The sequence below is a fragment of the Urtica dioica genome, chromosome 2 (assembly GCF_054948205.1).
Source record: "Urtica dioica subsp. dioica isolate 48M chromosome 2, U.dioica_male_clone48M_v1_H2, whole genome shotgun sequence".
NCBI classification, from domain to species: Eukaryota; Viridiplantae; Streptophyta; class Magnoliopsida; order Rosales; family Urticaceae; genus Urtica; species Urtica dioica.
Window position 1 is genome coordinate 53,667,722 of NC_142757.1, and position 17,770 is coordinate 53,685,491.

Below are 17,770 nucleotides of genomic sequence, written 5' to 3' on the forward strand. Positions count from 1 at the left end.
AAAATTCTAAAAAGTTAATTTAAGGATTCTTACCTAAAATCTCCAAACCAAGAAAAGCCCGGTCTAACCTCGCCTGTGTAAATCTGTCCCAATCCACAGATCCGCTCTGAAGTGTTCTAACAAGATCCTCGAACCGATTGTTCGAAGCGATAGTCTTCAGAGAAACTGCATAACAAATCACATAACAACATCATAAGAGAAGACATATGAGGTACAAAGGAAACAAAATCAAGAAACTAGCCTAACCCGTTCACTTAGACCAGTTCGTGCGAACCAGATCAATGTAGCGACCTACGGTAAAGTATCTCTCCGTCCACTTATCGTCCTTCGCATGGATCCCCTGAATAATGGTCATTGTGGGCTTCCACCAGAAATCGAAAGTCTTGGGGTGACGAGAGTTCCTCCTAGTCGTGATAAGGCGAATTTGGTCGTTTAGGATAATGGTTACACCCAGTTCGTCGGCCATAGTAAGCAGCCCGTACACGATCTGCAAGGAAGAATGAGTGAGCTGCAGAAGAGCCACATCCACTTGCGCCATATAACCTAAGAGAAGTCTAAGAATCGGACACCTAAGCCCATACTTCTCTAGAAAAATTTAGTGCACACACAGATACCCATCTTTTACGGTCTTGGCCGTATCATCGGGACCTAGTAATAAAAGCTCTATTTCCGGAAGAATATGAAATCTCCGCCTAATACGGTCTAAATCGGACCTATCGAGTAAAGTTGGAATACACTCGTGAAGGAAATCTTCACGACGGTGTTTGATTTTACAAGATTTACATTTTTTGGTCAGACTATATGTAGACGCCATTAAAGCTATATCTTAAGCTGAAGCTTTCAAGAAACGTTAGTCTTTAGAAGCAAAACCCTAAGCCGAAACCCTAGCAAAACAAAAAACAAGAGAGCGAGACAAAAAGGTTTAGAATGTATCGTTCTTCAAAGCGACTCGATGCAAATAAATAAGAGAGACCGATGGAAACGTCCCTTCAATTTATAGACACGGAAGGCCAATAGACTCGCATTTAATGCGCCGTCCCTTCATGTCAAATCGTTTGGGCCAAATCAAATATTTTATGTTAACCACTTGATATTCTCGAGATAAAAATCATTATGGTTCGAATAGCAAATAAAATATTCATCCATTCCAAAGGTAATACGGCACAAGTGGCGAAACAGGTAATCTAGGAACACAACTAGTCGCTTATTGATCAGCTCGTACATGTTTTTCGTCTTTTAGTTTATCCATTATTATATACTGAATAAACTGAGGGACTAATTGTTGATGTTGGACTTCATCCTCTGTCTAACGCATAAGAGATTTGGCCTAATACAAGTTTATTGGGCCCAAGCCCATACATTTTGGTTTAAGCATGTTTAATCAAGGCGCCAGCCCGTCGAATAGGATTGATCCTCAGCTCGATCATCAACAAAAGATAACTGCCTCTTGAAGACCCAGACAACGAGAGCTCGTCAGCAAGACCAATTCGTAACCGCCCCACGCACGAATAAGTCTCTTGCGTTAGGTGTATTAATACACGGTGGTGAGTTCCGACTGACGCGTGACGTGTCCCGAACGACATGGCGCTCGCTAGCTCCCCCTCTCGGACTATAAATATATGACAACTAGGCCCTTTTTGGGCACGTTACTCTCCGGTAATTATTATTATTAGCAAAATCCAATCTTTGTATTGTTTACAAGTGATCTTAATACAAAAGCCCCGAGCTATTCTTATATTATGTTTTCATCTTCGTTTAAATTACGCATTTAATTTCTAGTTCTTTAAAAGATCGAATCTATCTTGTTACGGAAAATTGAGGTCCATCTACAAATCTGAATTGACCTGTTTTAACCACAAATTTGCCGTGACTGTTTTGGTGCGATTTATCACATTAACTAGGGCTGAAACTGAATATTCGGTTTTTAAAAATTCGGTCCAATATCCGGTCCAGTTTAGTCTAAAACCGAAATTCGGTTATCCAAATATTCGGTTATCCGGTTTCTTAAATCCAATATCCGGTTCAGTATCCGTTTTTCAAAATTCGGTTATCCGATTCTTTAAATTTCAGATCCAGTTTTATATTCGGTTTAAACAAACAGGCTATCCAGTTTTTATAATACATATCCAGTTCTAAAATTATTACAATGATTTAAATACGAGTACAAAACGAGTCATATAAAACTCTAAAATTATAATTCATAGTCTAAAAAATAAAAGTTAGGTAAAAATGTTGTGAAGTTTTTTTTTTTTTTTTTTCAAAATCATGGTCTAGGTGGTTGTGAAAGACCTATGTTTAATTATTTTTAATTTAATTTTTTAGATAAAAAAAATTCAGTTATATAACCGATATCTAAATTTGTCTAAAATCAAATCCGATATCCGGTCCAATTTTTGAAACCGGATCGGTTATCCGAATCCGAATTTTGGTTATCTGACGTTGGTCCAGATTTCGGTTTCAATTCGGTTTGGATATCGGTTTTATCCGATTTTCGATTCGGTTTTGTACAGCCCTAACATTAACAATTACGTTAAATATTTAAGAAAAAAATTACAAAAAACCTTTTAAATTGCAATAATAAAAATGTTTCGCAATGTTTCTTTTGCACAAATATTCACCACTCCAAAAAAAAAAAAAAAAAAAAGAAGGAAGAAGCACAATTTATGATCACCGCTCAAATATCATTCACACTTATAAACCAACAACCTTTGAGCATTTATAGTACCCCTACAAGTTAAGGAAGTCTAAAATGCACTTCCAAATATGTTTAAACATGAAAAAAAAAAATTGATAATTATAGCAACCCATTCATTCTACACTATGGTGTTCACCATTTCACTTCCAACCAAGGAAAAAAAAATATAGTCCATGTCTAAATGCACAAGAAACAACTATTTCGACTCGGTCAATTTAAAACTGAAATCCCAAAGCTTCTTTGCCAATTCCGAGTCTTTAGCGAGCACGGTCGGGTTCGAAACGTTATTGTCAACGAAATACTCACCGCTCACGCCTTTGACTTGTGGGTGTAATGCCACGTAGCACTGAGTCGAAGCGCCCTAAAAATCACACACACACACGGGTTTGCTAAAACCATATAACAAATTTGCTCAGACAAACAAAAAAAGGTTGGAATGTTTTACCTGAGCAACATTCTTGAGCACAAATCTACCAACCACATTAGTAATGCCTAAAACAACCAAAAAGCCAAAAAATAAGTATTCATGTGTGAAAAAAAGGAAATGTAGAATTAAGGGTCTTAAAGATTTACTCTTGATAATGCTGTGGTGGCGCGTAAGATTGGTAGCAATTGCACCGGGATGAAGAGCGTTGACCGTTATATCAACTCCATCTTCCTTTTTTTTTTTAATTTTTTTAGTATCATGAAAAAACAATAGAGATTTTAGTACATTTAGGTTACATAATTTGACAATTAATTTAACATAATTTGGGTACCTTAAGGCGTTTTGTGAGTTCCTTGGCATGAAGAATATTGGAGAGCTTTGATTGTCCATAAGCATGGATACTGCCATAACTTTTTTTTTTTTTTTTTGGGGGTCCAAATTTGGCAAAAAATTATATTTCAATCCAAATAACACCAAAAGAACAAGAACAAGAAGAGTCTATGTTAGAAAATTTCAAAAAAAAGACGATGATACCTTGACTCGTCGTTGATCTTATCAAAACGAACCCCTTCGCGGTAACAGAATCTGTGACCTTCAGAGGACAGGTTGACGATTCTACCCTCTTTTCCGCTTTCGCACACCGTGTTTTTCATCTTCTCCAAGAGAAGGTTTGTCAAGAGAAAATGACCTGCATAATAAAACATTAAAAAATTATTAATAATAAAAATGAAAATGACCCTAATAATCCAAAGAATTATACCGAGATGGTTCGTCGCAAATTGCAATTCGATATTGTCTTTCGAGAGCATGAATGGTGTCGCCATAACTCCTGCATTGTTACTTCCCACACAAACAAAAAACATTTGAGAAATTAAAACAATATATAAAATATTTGGAGAAATTGCCTAATTTGCCACCAATTTCATAACATTTTCTCACTTTCCACCAAAACGCTAATTTTTCTCAAAATGCCACCTCTATGTCAACAATGTTGACATCTAATAGTGAAGGGCAAACATAGATGTCAACATTATTGACATAGATGGTGGCATTTTGAGAAAAATTAGCATTTTGGTGGAAAGTGGGAAAATGTTACGAAATTGGTGGCAAATTAGGCAATTTCTCTTTTTTTTTTAATGAAAAATAGTATAGTACTAAAAAATCAATAGTTCGAGGATCATTTTACTCAAAAAGTGAGTTCAGGGACCAAAATGTCACTCGCATAATAGTTCGGGTACTATTTTCGAAACGAAACTCGGAAACTAAGTTCCTTACATGAGGAGGTTCAGTGAAAGGCCGGTCGAATTATATTCGGACGCGAATTTCCTGACCGAATCGAACGAGCTAAGATCAAGCTCCATTACATCGATCTCGGCTTTGGGAATTTCCTTGACAATCTCGTCCTTCACTTCTTTTCCGGCCACGACGTTCCTAACGGCCATCACCACATGAACGCCTCGTAGAGCGAGAATCCGCGTCGTCTCAGCTCCGAGGCCGCTCGACGCCCCTGAAAAAAATAATCGAGAAACCGCGGCAGAGATTAATACTAATACTAAAGATTGTCATATTTGGATTAGTAAAAAGACTTTCATATCCAAATTATGATCACAACAACACATTTTTCTTTTTCAAATTCAGACTATAGAGATCTTGTACTATTGGTGGCAATGAGCCTTATGTTATGTGTGTCTAAAATCAAGATTCAAAGTGATCCAAACTGATATTCAATTGATCTTTACATTTAAATCAAAATGACGTTGTATTGTAATAAAGCCACAATTAAAAAAAAAAAATCTATCAATTAGTTACGTAAGACCTGTAACAATGGCGGTGAGACCAGTTCCATCGATTCCATGAGTAACTTCCTCGGCTGTGGAACAAGCAGAGAATCCAGAAACGCCTTTCCATCCAAAGATCCACATCTTTTTTTTCTTTTTCTTTTTTTTATTTGCTGTTATTAAAGCGCTACCAGAAAGAATACACACAGAGTTGTTTGTTGTTTCACAAATGAGAGTCACTCTCAAACAACGGAAATATCTTCTTCAGACCTTGCCGTATAAGATCTGACTCTGAGACGCGCGCCTATTATTTCTCCATCTCCTCGTAAACTACACTTTTTAATATTTTTTTTTATTATGTAATGAAAAAAGTACTCTTGTTTTTTTTTTTTTTTTTTTTTTCAATATCTAAATTTGTACACACTTCATGTGTTGCATTTTTTTAGCTGAAAATGCTAACATCAAACTTTCTTTCGTAAATTGGATGATTTATATGTTATAGTATCTTAAATCTTTATTGGATAGAGAAAATAGTGTTCAAAACTAATTAAAATAGTAGGGTTATTTTTGTTGCAAAATAGTCGAACTTCAAAGTTATTCCTACCAAAATCTAAAATTTGACAATGTCTATAACATGTATATAAAATATTTATCTCATATATAATTTTATATAGATGGATAAAAAGTTATTGACACTTGTAATTTGCGATTTTTTTTCATTTTGACTATTTTATTGATATCATATAAATTTAAGTTATTGTATAAATTTATTAATTTCAATCAACTTTTTAGCCGGAACCGATTTGTTTTAAACATATGTTTTGGCCAAACATCTCCACCCATCATATTAGGTTTATAATATAATCAACAATTGAATAAATGTTTTTGAATCTTTCGTGATTAAGATGATTGCTTTTTTATTTTGAGATAAGACTAATAAACAAACATCAATGAATTTCTAGAGCAAATTTCTCTTTAAGATTTGGACATTGTTGAATAGAACGTCGATGCATTAATATAGTAGGATACTTAATAGCTACCAACAATGTCATCTAAAATGTCTCAAAATATTACATCATTTACATGGTTTGACAATCAAGGATATTTAAACAGACAATTTCTTTTATTGTCTGATATTTGTCTCTTTGGCAAACCAAATATTTACTTTTTCATGGGAAAAAAAAAAGTATTACTTGGTGTTGTTACGTTTTTGTTGGCTTTATTTTTTAGTGCAAGTTGTGTGGAAAGATGTTAGTCGTTATGCTTCTACTTCTGGTGTGACATCTTTCCTCCTGTGTGCAGACTTTATTTCAGGCAAGTTTCCAGTTTTGACAGATTGCTTCGCTGGTGACTTAACTATGAGATATTCCCGCTGCTGACTTCATTGCAAGATATTTGCCTCGCTGCTGTCTTCATTACAAGATATTTGTCTCGCTGGTGACTTGATTATGTGACATTCGGTTGAGGCTGGGTAAGGAAACCCGAGATTCACTTCCAGGATTGTGAAGCTGCTATAAAAGACATGCGCTTCCCCTTAGCAGCTTTGACGCTTTTGATAAAAACACTCAGAGCTCTTAGACGTGCAAGACTGGCGGACTGGGAGGCTGTGTGTTTTGTTAATAGCGGTGTTTTCTCTCAAACACTATTCCACAAAGATTGAGTGTCTGTGAGAGTTGGGTTTTGTGTTCGCGTGATTGAAGGTTCACGAACAGCTGAAGACTGAAGGTCATCCGAGCCAGGCGATTGCTCGAATGGTGGAATTGAGACGGGGCTCAAATTCAGGGGGAGTTCCTGATTAGGTGATCACTGGTGGTAATAGTCTCTAGGTTTTATTGATTTGTTGATAGTAATCATATATAAACCTTGCATGTGCTATTGACTACAAGATAGTGAAATCTTTTCCACTTGCATAATGCCCCCAGACGTAGGTGTGTTTCACCGAACTGGGTAACCATATCGTGTGTACTTTGTTTTGCACTGTTTGTTGTTGATCCATAATCTGTGTTCAAGCAAGTTGTCGGACATTGTCAACACATTGTGTGCGACATCTTGTCTTCGCGACTAATCAGATTTTCACTTGGATTTGTCGATTTTTATCTATGGTACGAATTGACTTCATATGTATGTATAATGAAAAAAAATTAAGTAATGATCATTGATCAGATAATAAAAATTATCTAAATTACCTTATTCAAAAAACTATTTGAGAGGATATCCGATAATCTGACTACCTGTTTTAGTTTGAGGATAACTCATTTTTATAGGTTTTTCTTTAAGGTTTAGAGTTTTTATGTTTTTGTGATTTTTTTTTCATTTTCGTTTACCCTTTTTCTTATCTATAGTTTTATATTAAATAACAATAAAAACATCTGAAAATAAAAAATAAAATAAAAAATGAGCAACATAAGTATGGAATATTTGAAAATTTAGCTATCCGAGAATTTACTATCTTTAAATGCCATATTTTTTAAATTTCCTGTAACTTTAATGTTGGAGACGAAGCCCAATTGAGTCTTGAGCCCATAGTTTATAATATATATAAAAAAAAACATTACTACCAAACCATCATCAAATTTAGAGGTGGCAATTAACGAATTGGAAATCAAAAAAATTTAAAACTAGTGGTCCGAAATTATTAGTTATATTTTCTTAATATTTGAGTTTAGAAAGGGAAAGGAAAGAATTGCAAACCAATTCTCGAAGAAAGTAAAATATTGATTATGTACTAAAATATTGTTTCCAATTGTCCATCTAACTATATAAGACCCCTTAAAATATTTACAAACCACACCGAAAGAGAAATGATGTTGGAGTTTGCTCAAACTCACGCCAATTTAACACCACTTTGATGTAAATTATGGCGTTAGACTTTATAATTAATTCTATGTATTTTAGCTCTTTTACCATAATTCAGGTCTTTTTTATTTTATTTTATCAATGAAATATTGAATAATATATTTTAATTCAATATTATTGATATACAATAAAATTAATCAGTCCAAATATTGATATGCAAATTAAATAAATCATAAACATTCAGAAAGAAACTGATATATAAATGAATAAAAGAGTAATTTTTCTCATAAACTGATTTTCATCATTGTCGACACCGGGCTTACTATTCTAAAATCAACTCAAATTATACTCAACTAGTTTAACTCAAATACACCCAAAAAAAAAAAAAAAAAAAAAAAAAAAAAAAGAAGAAGAAGAAGCTCAAATCCACAAAATCTCAAAATTTCGAGGAAAAAAACCCGTAGTAGTTACGAGATTTGTGCGGTTTACCTCGACGAATCTACGGGAAACTAGGGTCTTAGGGAAGACACGAACTCGATCACGCCATAATAGTACAAAATTGTGCGGTCACTCACGGTTTCAGCGAAGAAACGAGCGCTCTGTGGTAAAAAAAAAAAAATTACCAGGGGCGTATTAGTTGATATTAGTTGCAGCTTGTAGACAACTTTGGAGCTATGTGGAGAGAATGCATAAATCGTCATGGTCACGGATCGCAATTCTTGCAAAGAACCGTTGGTCTGACGATTGGTTACAGGTAAGGTGTGATTTGTGGTAAAATTTCAATTCTTAGTCGAAGTTAACATTAAAAAAAAAAAAAAAAAAAAAAAAAAAAAAAAAAAAAAAAAACAGTTTGGTAGAACTTGAATTTGCACATTTCTTCACTACCATTCATTTTAATCATTAATTTCAACATTGTACTTAAACTTGTGGGACCACAACCAAGAAAAACTAAACCTCATAGTAGGATAGGATAGAAAAACTGTAATGATGACAGAGCTCATAGATAGAAAGAATACTCCCATTAAAAAAAAAAAATAGAGACACGTCACAAAAATCTCGAGTCTTGTTACACATCCCCACTCCACTTAGATAATAATAATAATAATGTACATAACAAAAACATAATTAAATAACCTTTTTCTTTTTCTTCTTTTCACTTTCACATCACACCACCACCACTAAATAATGCACATGGGTTCATAAAAAAAAAGGGTAGAAAAAGACACCAATGACAACAAAACAAAAGAGAGATGACAGAATCAATGAGAGAACCATAGCTAACAGCACAACTTTCTTTTTTTTTTTCCTTTTTTTCTCCCTTAAAATCTTCTGAATTATAAGAGAGAGAAGAGAGAGAATCAATGAATCAAGACTTGGACTTGAAAGGAATGGCTCTGATGACAATGACGTGGTACACAGCTGCAAGGAAAGCTCCGATGAATGGTCCGAGCCAGAAGATCCACTGCAACAACAAGAAGACCGACCAATCAATCTCAGCCACTCATCATCAACAAGATATTATTACTATAACTATTACTATTAGAATTGAGAAAATTTGTAAAAAAAAGGGTTACCATGTCATCCCAAGCGTGGTCGTGGTTGAAGATGATCGCAGCTCCGAGACTCCTTGCCGGGTTGATGCCAGTTCCGGTGATGGGAATTGTGGCCAAGTGAACCAAGAACACTGCGAACCCAATTGGAAGAGGAGCCAAAATCTGCACACAAAAAAATAATAACCAATTAAAACACAAACAACCCAGAGGAGTCCAAACCATTTATTTACACACATGCCATGAAAATCAAGCAAATATATGCAGGCCTAGAATAATTTTTTTCAAATCATTTCATTTTTTTTTTCAAATTGAACCAATTCCATCATCAAGCTCAAACCCTGTACTACAAACAAAATCATTGTCGGTATACAAGAAAAAAAAATTACTTCCTTACTTAGAAAAAGATTTAGGCTTTTTAGGGTATTCCTGTTAAGGTCACATAGTTGGTAAAGTTCACTCATTTTTTTTCCAAATTGAACCAATTCCATCAAGCTCAAACCATATATACTAAACCTACTCGCTGTTGGTATACAACAAAAAAAAAATCTTCAATTAGAAAAATATTTAGGCTTTTCAGGGGTATTTTGGGTATTTCTGTTAAGGTCATACTCATATGGTTGGTATACATGATAAACCAAAGCTCACTCATCTCAGAACCAACTGGTGTCTCTCACAATTGGTCATCATCATGTAAAAAAGCTTAAACAAAGGGTTGGATTAGTTTCTTGCGGTGCAAGGCAAGTCAATGGAATTAGGGCTTACGGGGACGTGGGAGTCGCGGGCGCTACGCTTGGCATCGGTGGCGGAGAAGACGGTGTAGACAAGGACGAAAGTGCCGACAATCTCGGCACCCAAGCCCTCGCCTTTGGTGTAGCCGGGGGCCACGACGTTGGCACCGCCACCGAGTGAGTCGAACCGCCCAGCCTTCTCAAAGCCCTTCACGACTCCGGCGCCGCAGATCGCTCCGAGGCACTGCATCACGATGTAGAACACCGCCCGGGTCAGGGATAGCTTGCGGGCCAAGAAAAGACCGAACGTCACGGCCGGGTTGATGTGCCCTCCTGAAGAACACCAAAAAAAAAAATCAATTAATCGATAAAGTTTGAGTCTTTACTTTCTACTTGCTTCTTCAAAGATACAATTTCTTGAGATTTGTGATCTTGAAAGGAAAAAAAGGAAACGCCTTTACTGGTTTTTGTTATCTTCAGGAGAAAACCCACTTTAGGATTAAGTGTATGAAGAATCAGTAAAGGAAATGATATCCATGAATTAATGTTTCTAGTTTTTAATGAATCAAGCATGGATTTAGTACATGTAACTCTCAAGTCTTATCCCTAAAAGAGGCTAAAGAACATATATACATAACAGGAAAAATTACCCCAAAAAAAAAACTTAAGCTAGAAAAGTAATAGGCCATGAAAGATTAGCACCTCAGCAACACAGATCTAGAGAGAGAGAGGAAAAAAAAACAAAAAACAAAAAAAAAACACACACACCTAAAGCATAGATCAACAAACAATTTCAGCTTAAACAAACCCAAAAAAAGAAACACATACCTAAAGCATAGATCAACACCCACCTGAAAAACCCTCGTAGTAACAATAGATAAATAAACAAACCCAAAAAAGAAACAACGAAAACCAACCCATGCAAGAGTCTCATAACCCAATTTCAAAACCAAAGAAAAGGTGTCACCTTTATACGTAAAAACACATGTAGAGAGAGAGAGAGAGAGAGATGTGCTTACCAGAGATACCGGCGGTACAGTAGACGAGAGCGAAGATCATTCCGCCGAAAGCCCAAGCGATGCCCTGAATTCCGACGGTGGCGCACTTGGAGTCGGATCTCTTGTAGCCCATGACGGTGAGGATGGTGATGTAAAGGAACAGGAAAGTGGCTACGAACTCGGCGATCCCGGCTCTGTAGAACGACCATGACGTCAGCTCGCCGGGCTCGAAGAACGGCGCCGGAGGTGGCTCCTTGTAGTCCTTGCTGTCCGTCTGCGCCGACGTCCCTAGCGGCTGCCTCTCCGAGTACTTGTTCGCTCCCAGCTTCACATCCTCTTCCTTACCCTCCATTTTCTCTCTCTCTCTCTCTAAGTTAGGGTTTCTGAGAGCTTCTCTTTCTTTTTCTTTCTCTGCTTTCTCTGTTGTGTGTGTGTGTGTGTGTGGTGGTAAAGTGGGGGTGTGAGGTGTGCTTTATAGAGCAGAGATAAAAGAGACTCTCTTTCTCTTTCTCTTTCTCTCTCTGTTTGCTTGTCTTGTTGTGTTGTGTGTGTGTGTGTGGGGTGTCTTTTGATGATTGAAATAATATTATATTGAAATAGAGGATTAGAGAGAGACTTCGTTCTTCTAATTATTGTGTTTAGAAGAGGTGTCAGCGAGGGATTATAACTTTTTAACTTTTTATTTTTCATATATTCGAGTTTATTTCGTTTTTTTTGTACGGCTATTTTAGTTTCCTTTTTATGCAATTTAATAGTAATTGATTTTTTGTATTGGGCTAAAAGTTCATTTTGAGCATTTTTTTATTAAATAAAATAGTAGTTGATTTCTATCAGTGTGTTATTTTTGTTTTTACTAATTGTTTTAACCAATAGTAATTTTTTTTATTTAATCGCATCTTAATGAAAAACGTTCGGTTGGAACATGAATTCCGTTCTAAACAAACAGGATTTCCGTTCCAAATGAACTAGAATTTCGCTCGTTAATTTACCGAAAACTTCCGGTTTGTATAGCGCCGAAATTCCGTTCAAATTGGATCGTAACAATCTATTCCGGTTAATTCCGACAATATTTACCTAATATAAATAATTGAAACCTAAAATATAATGTAAATTCACTCACGTGGTAGAGCACGCAACTGGACCATTGAATTTGTGACTGTTGCAAATCCAACGACCCAAAATAATTGCAAATTGCAACATTGGATGATTGTTGCAACAACGCTATAAACTTGTAACGTTGGCTGATTAAAGCTTTTTATTTAATTTTTAATCTCTCGTTTTCATTCTCCTAGAAGTATCACTCTCATTCACAACATTTCTTCACACTTCACAATACGATCTTCTCGTATTCTCTTTCACAACTCAAATTCTCATAAAACATTATCAATGATTTATTTTTATAATATAGTTTTCATATATAATTTTCTTACATAGTTTTCAAATATATTTATAGTGTATAGCTTTAATTTTTTTTTAAAATGTATGAATCTCCTGAATTGGTGGAGGCATTATCTGTTAGAAAATATTGGCTTATACATGATAGACGAGCTCAAGAGACGTTTGTTAATTTCGATCTCGTGGATGATTTCGAAATAGATCTTTCAAGTTTAAACATTGATGATTAGAATTGTATTTGTAACTTTGAATAATTATAAATATAAATAAAGGTGCTCTATCATCTACCGACCGTCGGAGATGTTGTAAGGAGGCCGTTTTCATTAAATTATTCTTCATTTTCTCACTTTTACATTATAGTCTTTAGTTAAACAAAATACTACATTTTAATTCGTTGAAAAATTACCTTTTTTATGTATGGAAGTGAAAATTTTCATCAATTTCTTTCCAGTCAAACGCGAAATTCATACTACCGCGGTGGAGTAAGTTGCATCTAGGCTTTTATATAGGCCACAGGTCCGAGTGATAGTTTTGGATTAAGAGTTCGGATTCCACACCCACACTCGTCACCCCTCAAGTTTGTCCCATTTTAGGCACGTATGCTCTTGAATGGTAACCCATAAAATTTCATTAACAATTATGTATAAAAAAAACTAATTTTGATTTTTTTTATTATTTATAGAAACATATTGATTCATATTAATATTGGTTAGACTATATAACATATTTAAAGCAATGAAAAAATATAGAGGTAGCTATTTTTTTTAGCCTTGTAGTAATAACTAAAATAGACCAAATACCACGTCGAAAACTGTAGCTTTAAGTTTGATTTATGCTGAGTTTCTAATTCACCCGGTCCATATGATGCAAGCATTTGTTCATTGCGTCATTTTTTGAATTTAACTGCAAAGTTGTAGAATATATTGCTTTTTTATTTTAGTTTTTATCATGAAGAAAGGAGACGGTGATTGATATAAGGTCATAACATCAATTTTCAAATAATAAATAAATAAATCTTGTATGCGTCAGAATTATTATGGGGATAATTATCCGTAGCTTTATATGGATTATAAATAGTAGTGGAGATAATATAAATAAACTGGTGATAAAGATAATCACTCGTAATATAGTATGATTAAATATATAAAAAAATTCTGATAATAATTGAGGTTAGTTAGTGGCTCCTTAAACAAATTAGGCATTATTATTAGGGAAAATAACACATTTATACCCTGTGTTTTAGTGAAATGTCGAGTTTAACCATCGGTTTTCAAAAATGTCGAGTTCATACCTTCTGTTTAACTAAAATGACGAAATTATACCCTGAAATGAATAACAGCGTCACAAATCTCCCTTTCATTGATATTAACTCTTATATAAGAAAAACCAAATCAAATCTAAATCAGTGCCCTAACTTCCAAATTCTCAATTTTGAAATAAAAATAGCCTTAAATTGAAATTAAATAATAAAACTCATACCTCCTAAGAAATGACTTCATTCTGTGTTCGAATTGTAACTCTAAATCATGGATTCTCTGTTCGAATATGCGATTTTGATGACTATCAACTATCGATGTTTACCCATTTGCCTCTTTCTGTTCTTCACGATTAAGAGACTATTGTTTATTTTTTAGTTTTTAAATAAATTACATATACGGCGCGAATGAATAAAGATAATTGGTGTTTATATATAAATATTATAGTCAACGTCAATGAAAAGTCAATAAAAAGAATATTCGTGACACTGTTGTCTATTTCAGGTATAATTTCGTCATTTTAGTTAAACAGAGGGTATAATTTCGTCATTTTAGTTAAACAGAGGGTATGAACTCGACATTTTTGAAAACCGAAGGTTAAACTCGACATTTTACTAAAACACAGGGTATAAATGTGTTATTTTCCCTTATTATTATTCTTATTATATAGTAATTATTAGTGAAAATTAGAATAATGGGGAATACGTAAGATGGTTCTAGAAAGGGCAAGAGCATGCTGACACTTTTGACAGAGAGGTCTCGTTTTAGTTTTTGTTGGTTGTTCTTCTTATCCTGTACAGAGTGTCACAACTTTATTTATTTTAGTTTATATTATTTTGTTTTTGTGTCTATCTATATCTGTATGTATCAATCGTTTTTAAGAGTTAAGACAACTATACTGAACATTTGAATTTCGTATGCTCTTTATTTTTATTTTATTCAGTTATTTTGTTTTGTTCTGAGCCTTTCATTCAGGTTCACAATCCACACATACCTAACATTTATAAAATGTAAAGTATGCGTATATAAATTAAGACATAAAAATTGAAATAAAAAAGTAAGTGGTCCCATTGTGGTCACCTTCAAATTCAAGTAGCTTGCTTTTTTTCCCTAAAAATAAGTTTGCTTTTAATTTGTTTTTTTTTTTTTTTTTTACCTTTTTCACATATAATATACATTTGCATGATATATAGTGTGTGTGTACAATTTATGTAGTATTTGTATAATACAAAAAAGGAGTGGGTGAAGCAAATGCAATTGTAACGGTTGATTTAATTCTTATCTAATTTCTAGTTGAATAATATTGAAACCGAAAATGCTTAAATGTGATTTTGACATCGTAAATTTATGTTAAAATTATGACGTTGTAAAATGGATAGTTACAGGTCAAATATATACTAATTATATTGTTCAAATTTTTTTTTTTTTAAGTTTCAAAAGTATTGCGTCATTTAACCTTGTAAGTACTAAGTACAAAACTACAAATGGTATGAAGTAGTGGACATTTGACTTTTCTTATCTATATCCCTGTAGAGGGGTTCGATCTAAAAGAAAAGAAAAGAAAAGAAAAAAAAAAGATAAAACTAAAATTTCACTAGCAGTATCTTTACATCTAGATTTTTTTTGTTATTATACATTTTTTTTGCAGCTAATTAACAATCGCGATGCGTGACCATGCGGAAAATATTGCCCTTGAAAAATATCGACATGAAAACGCAACTCTACAATGGTGTCGTGGCACAAGTCTCATCATCTCTGGTATATGTCGTGCGTGCTATAATGAATTTTTTTTTTAACGGAAAAATTCTCATTAACATTACAAAATTGACTTCGGCCATACAATTATCAACATTTTGCGTTCGGTTCCATCTCTATGTAGTGGATCATAGATCACATTTTATTGCACGCCTCAAAGGCCTTCATTTTTTTTTTCTTTTTTTGCGTTTGTATTTTTTTCGTTTATCAATTGATGGGCTATAGTTTCACTAACTAATTATTAACAATCTTCCATAGTCTCGATAATGATAGAGTGTTGGAAATTTTGATGGCCTTCATTTTATTGCACAACTCAAAGGCCTTCATTTTTTTTTTTTTTTGCGTTTTTGTTTTTTTCATTACAAAAATGGTATAATATTCATAGTACAAACGCCCAACATCTTAACAAAAAAGGAAGAGAAAAGACTTGGAGACAACAATGATTTAAGATTAAATTTCGATATTGAACGCGTTATATACGAACTTTCGAAGATTGAGATATTGATATACTAATCTTTGAGCAATTCAATACCCTTCGATATTAATGGATGAATTAAAACGCTCAATAATATATACTCAAACTGTTTATAATTGTGCCTCTTCGCATCGTTTTCAAAAGAAAAGAAAAAGTACAATTTATTTGGAGCGTGAGTTACCATTGGATTTAGTTAAGAACTCATAAACTACATATTTTACTTGTACTTCTCTCGATATCTCGAAAGGGAACTGAATTTTTTACCTTTTCTTTTTTTGGGAAGTAAACCAACTATTTTAGGCAACAAATAATAAGAATAACAACAATAATAAAATAAAAAAAGATCAAACAGCTTAATAGCTGCATCTGCATGCTTACTTTAAAATAATAATAAAATCAGAAATATCAACGGGCTGTTTGCCCGTTGTAGCCTCAAAAGCCTGTAAAATCAAATTCCAAAATGCATTATATAATTTTATTAATTTGTGCTTTTTCTAATGGAATTTCTCATTGGTTTACTCTGAGAAAATTGGATTCCAAAATCTAAAGCGACGTGGACAAGTAGCGAGAGAAATAAACAGTGAAAAAGTTAGGCCAATGAGTAATAAAGTGGCAAGAATTGACAACGACAACACTAGAGCCACAAAAAAAAAAATTAATAATTAAATAGTTTTGTGGGAAAGAAAAATAAATGGAAGGAGAAAGGAATAGAGCCGTTAAGTGACCGTTAAGAAGAAAAGTCCATACGTGGCACTGTGTCAGCACGTGGTAACAGCAATTGCCGTATAAGACACCACAGACCAAAGACTCATCACAAAACCAAAAACTTACTCCACTAAAATTCATGCTATTGATATTGTTGTAAAACAAATCAACAAAACTATAATTAGTTTTATTTATTTATTATTATTTATAGGTCTATCGAATCTGTTAAACTGTGTTCGGCATATTTTTTTTTTGTATTTTACTGTACATAGTTCAATTTTTTTGGAATGAATTATTATTGCTAATATCTAGTTACACAGTAGGAAGCTATAAAATTTCGATAAAGGTTTTTTTTTTTTTTTTAAATACAAGTTTGATGAATTTGATCTCCAATTTAGGAGTATACTTTTAAATTGGAGTCCTTAATTCAGTAATACTTTTAAATCGTTATTCATCATTTTTCATATAATATTTTTCCATCACAATCTGTCAATCACATTGTTAAAAATATAGGAGCCATCCATTTTTTAGATAATAATCGAAAGCAGTATTCATATCGTGTTTGATTATTTTTAAGAAAAGATAATATACTAAACTACGACATCTCTAACAAATTTTCTATCTTGGTACGGCTTACTATCATTTCTCCAAAAGGAAAAATGACACCCCAACTCGAAAAACGACAACCATTCCAACCCTTAAAATCGTAACTCGGGCCTCCGAAAAATAATTCTAGACGCTTAAATGCCAAATCAAGGCAAAGTGAAATGGTCCCATTTAACCATGTATGTATGCGATAACAAAAAATGAATTTTGTAATCCATTTGTTGAAGTCAACTAACTAGCCTTGAGTTGTTTTAGTATGTTTCAACCTTATGCCAAAAATAAAAATATAATTAGTATCTTTAAACAATTTGTGTTGTTCTAATCTCAAACTCATATTCATTTTGTTAAAATTTTAATTTTCCATCTATATGGATATTTTTGTAGCATTGTCCATGGTTACATTGTGGTTAGCTATAAGACCCTTATTTACATAAAGTTAATTATTGACTTTCAGTTTGGCAAAGTCAAACGGAAGAGTTTGAGTAGTTGGGTTCTAACAATCTTAGGCCTAGTTGGATTTTTTCAGTTAAGTGATTTTTAGGGCACATTTAGGTTCTAATGTAATTTCGAGACAGTAACAGTAAGTCTCTATAGTTATACAAG

The 17,770-nt window shown here is 33.7% G+C and overlaps 2 protein-coding genes across 2 annotated transcripts; both read right to left on the reverse strand.

Annotated features, from left to right (window-relative positions):
- Nucleotides 1-2,646: 2,646 nt before the first annotated feature.
- Nucleotides 2,647-5,417, reverse strand: LOC149405674 (short-chain dehydrogenase TIC 32, chloroplastic-like). The gene is made up of 8 exons (XM_089607937.1): nucleotides 4,939-5,417; nucleotides 4,398-4,629; nucleotides 3,883-3,962; nucleotides 3,657-3,810; nucleotides 3,454-3,532; nucleotides 3,269-3,353; nucleotides 3,141-3,187; nucleotides 2,647-3,056 (listed from the first exon to the last, which is right to left on the reverse strand). The coding sequence occupies exons 1-8, from the start codon at nucleotides 5,042-5,044 to the stop codon at nucleotides 2,892-2,894; spliced, it is 948 nt and encodes a 315-aa protein (XP_089464063.1). The 5' UTR covers nucleotides 5,045-5,417; the 3' UTR covers nucleotides 2,647-2,891.
- Nucleotides 5,418-8,696: 3,279 nt separating this feature from the next.
- Nucleotides 8,697-11,482, reverse strand: PIP1;5 (plasma membrane intrinsic protein 1;5). Its single transcript, XM_089607941.1, has 4 exons — nucleotides 10,997-11,482; nucleotides 10,012-10,310; nucleotides 9,271-9,411; nucleotides 8,697-9,158 (listed from the first exon to the last, which is right to left on the reverse strand). Exons 1-4 carry the CDS (start codon nucleotides 11,325-11,327, stop codon nucleotides 9,063-9,065), a joined length of 867 nt encoding a protein of 288 aa, XP_089464067.1. The 5' UTR covers nucleotides 11,328-11,482; the 3' UTR covers nucleotides 8,697-9,062.
- Between the last annotated feature and the right edge of the window lie 6,288 nt (nucleotides 11,483-17,770).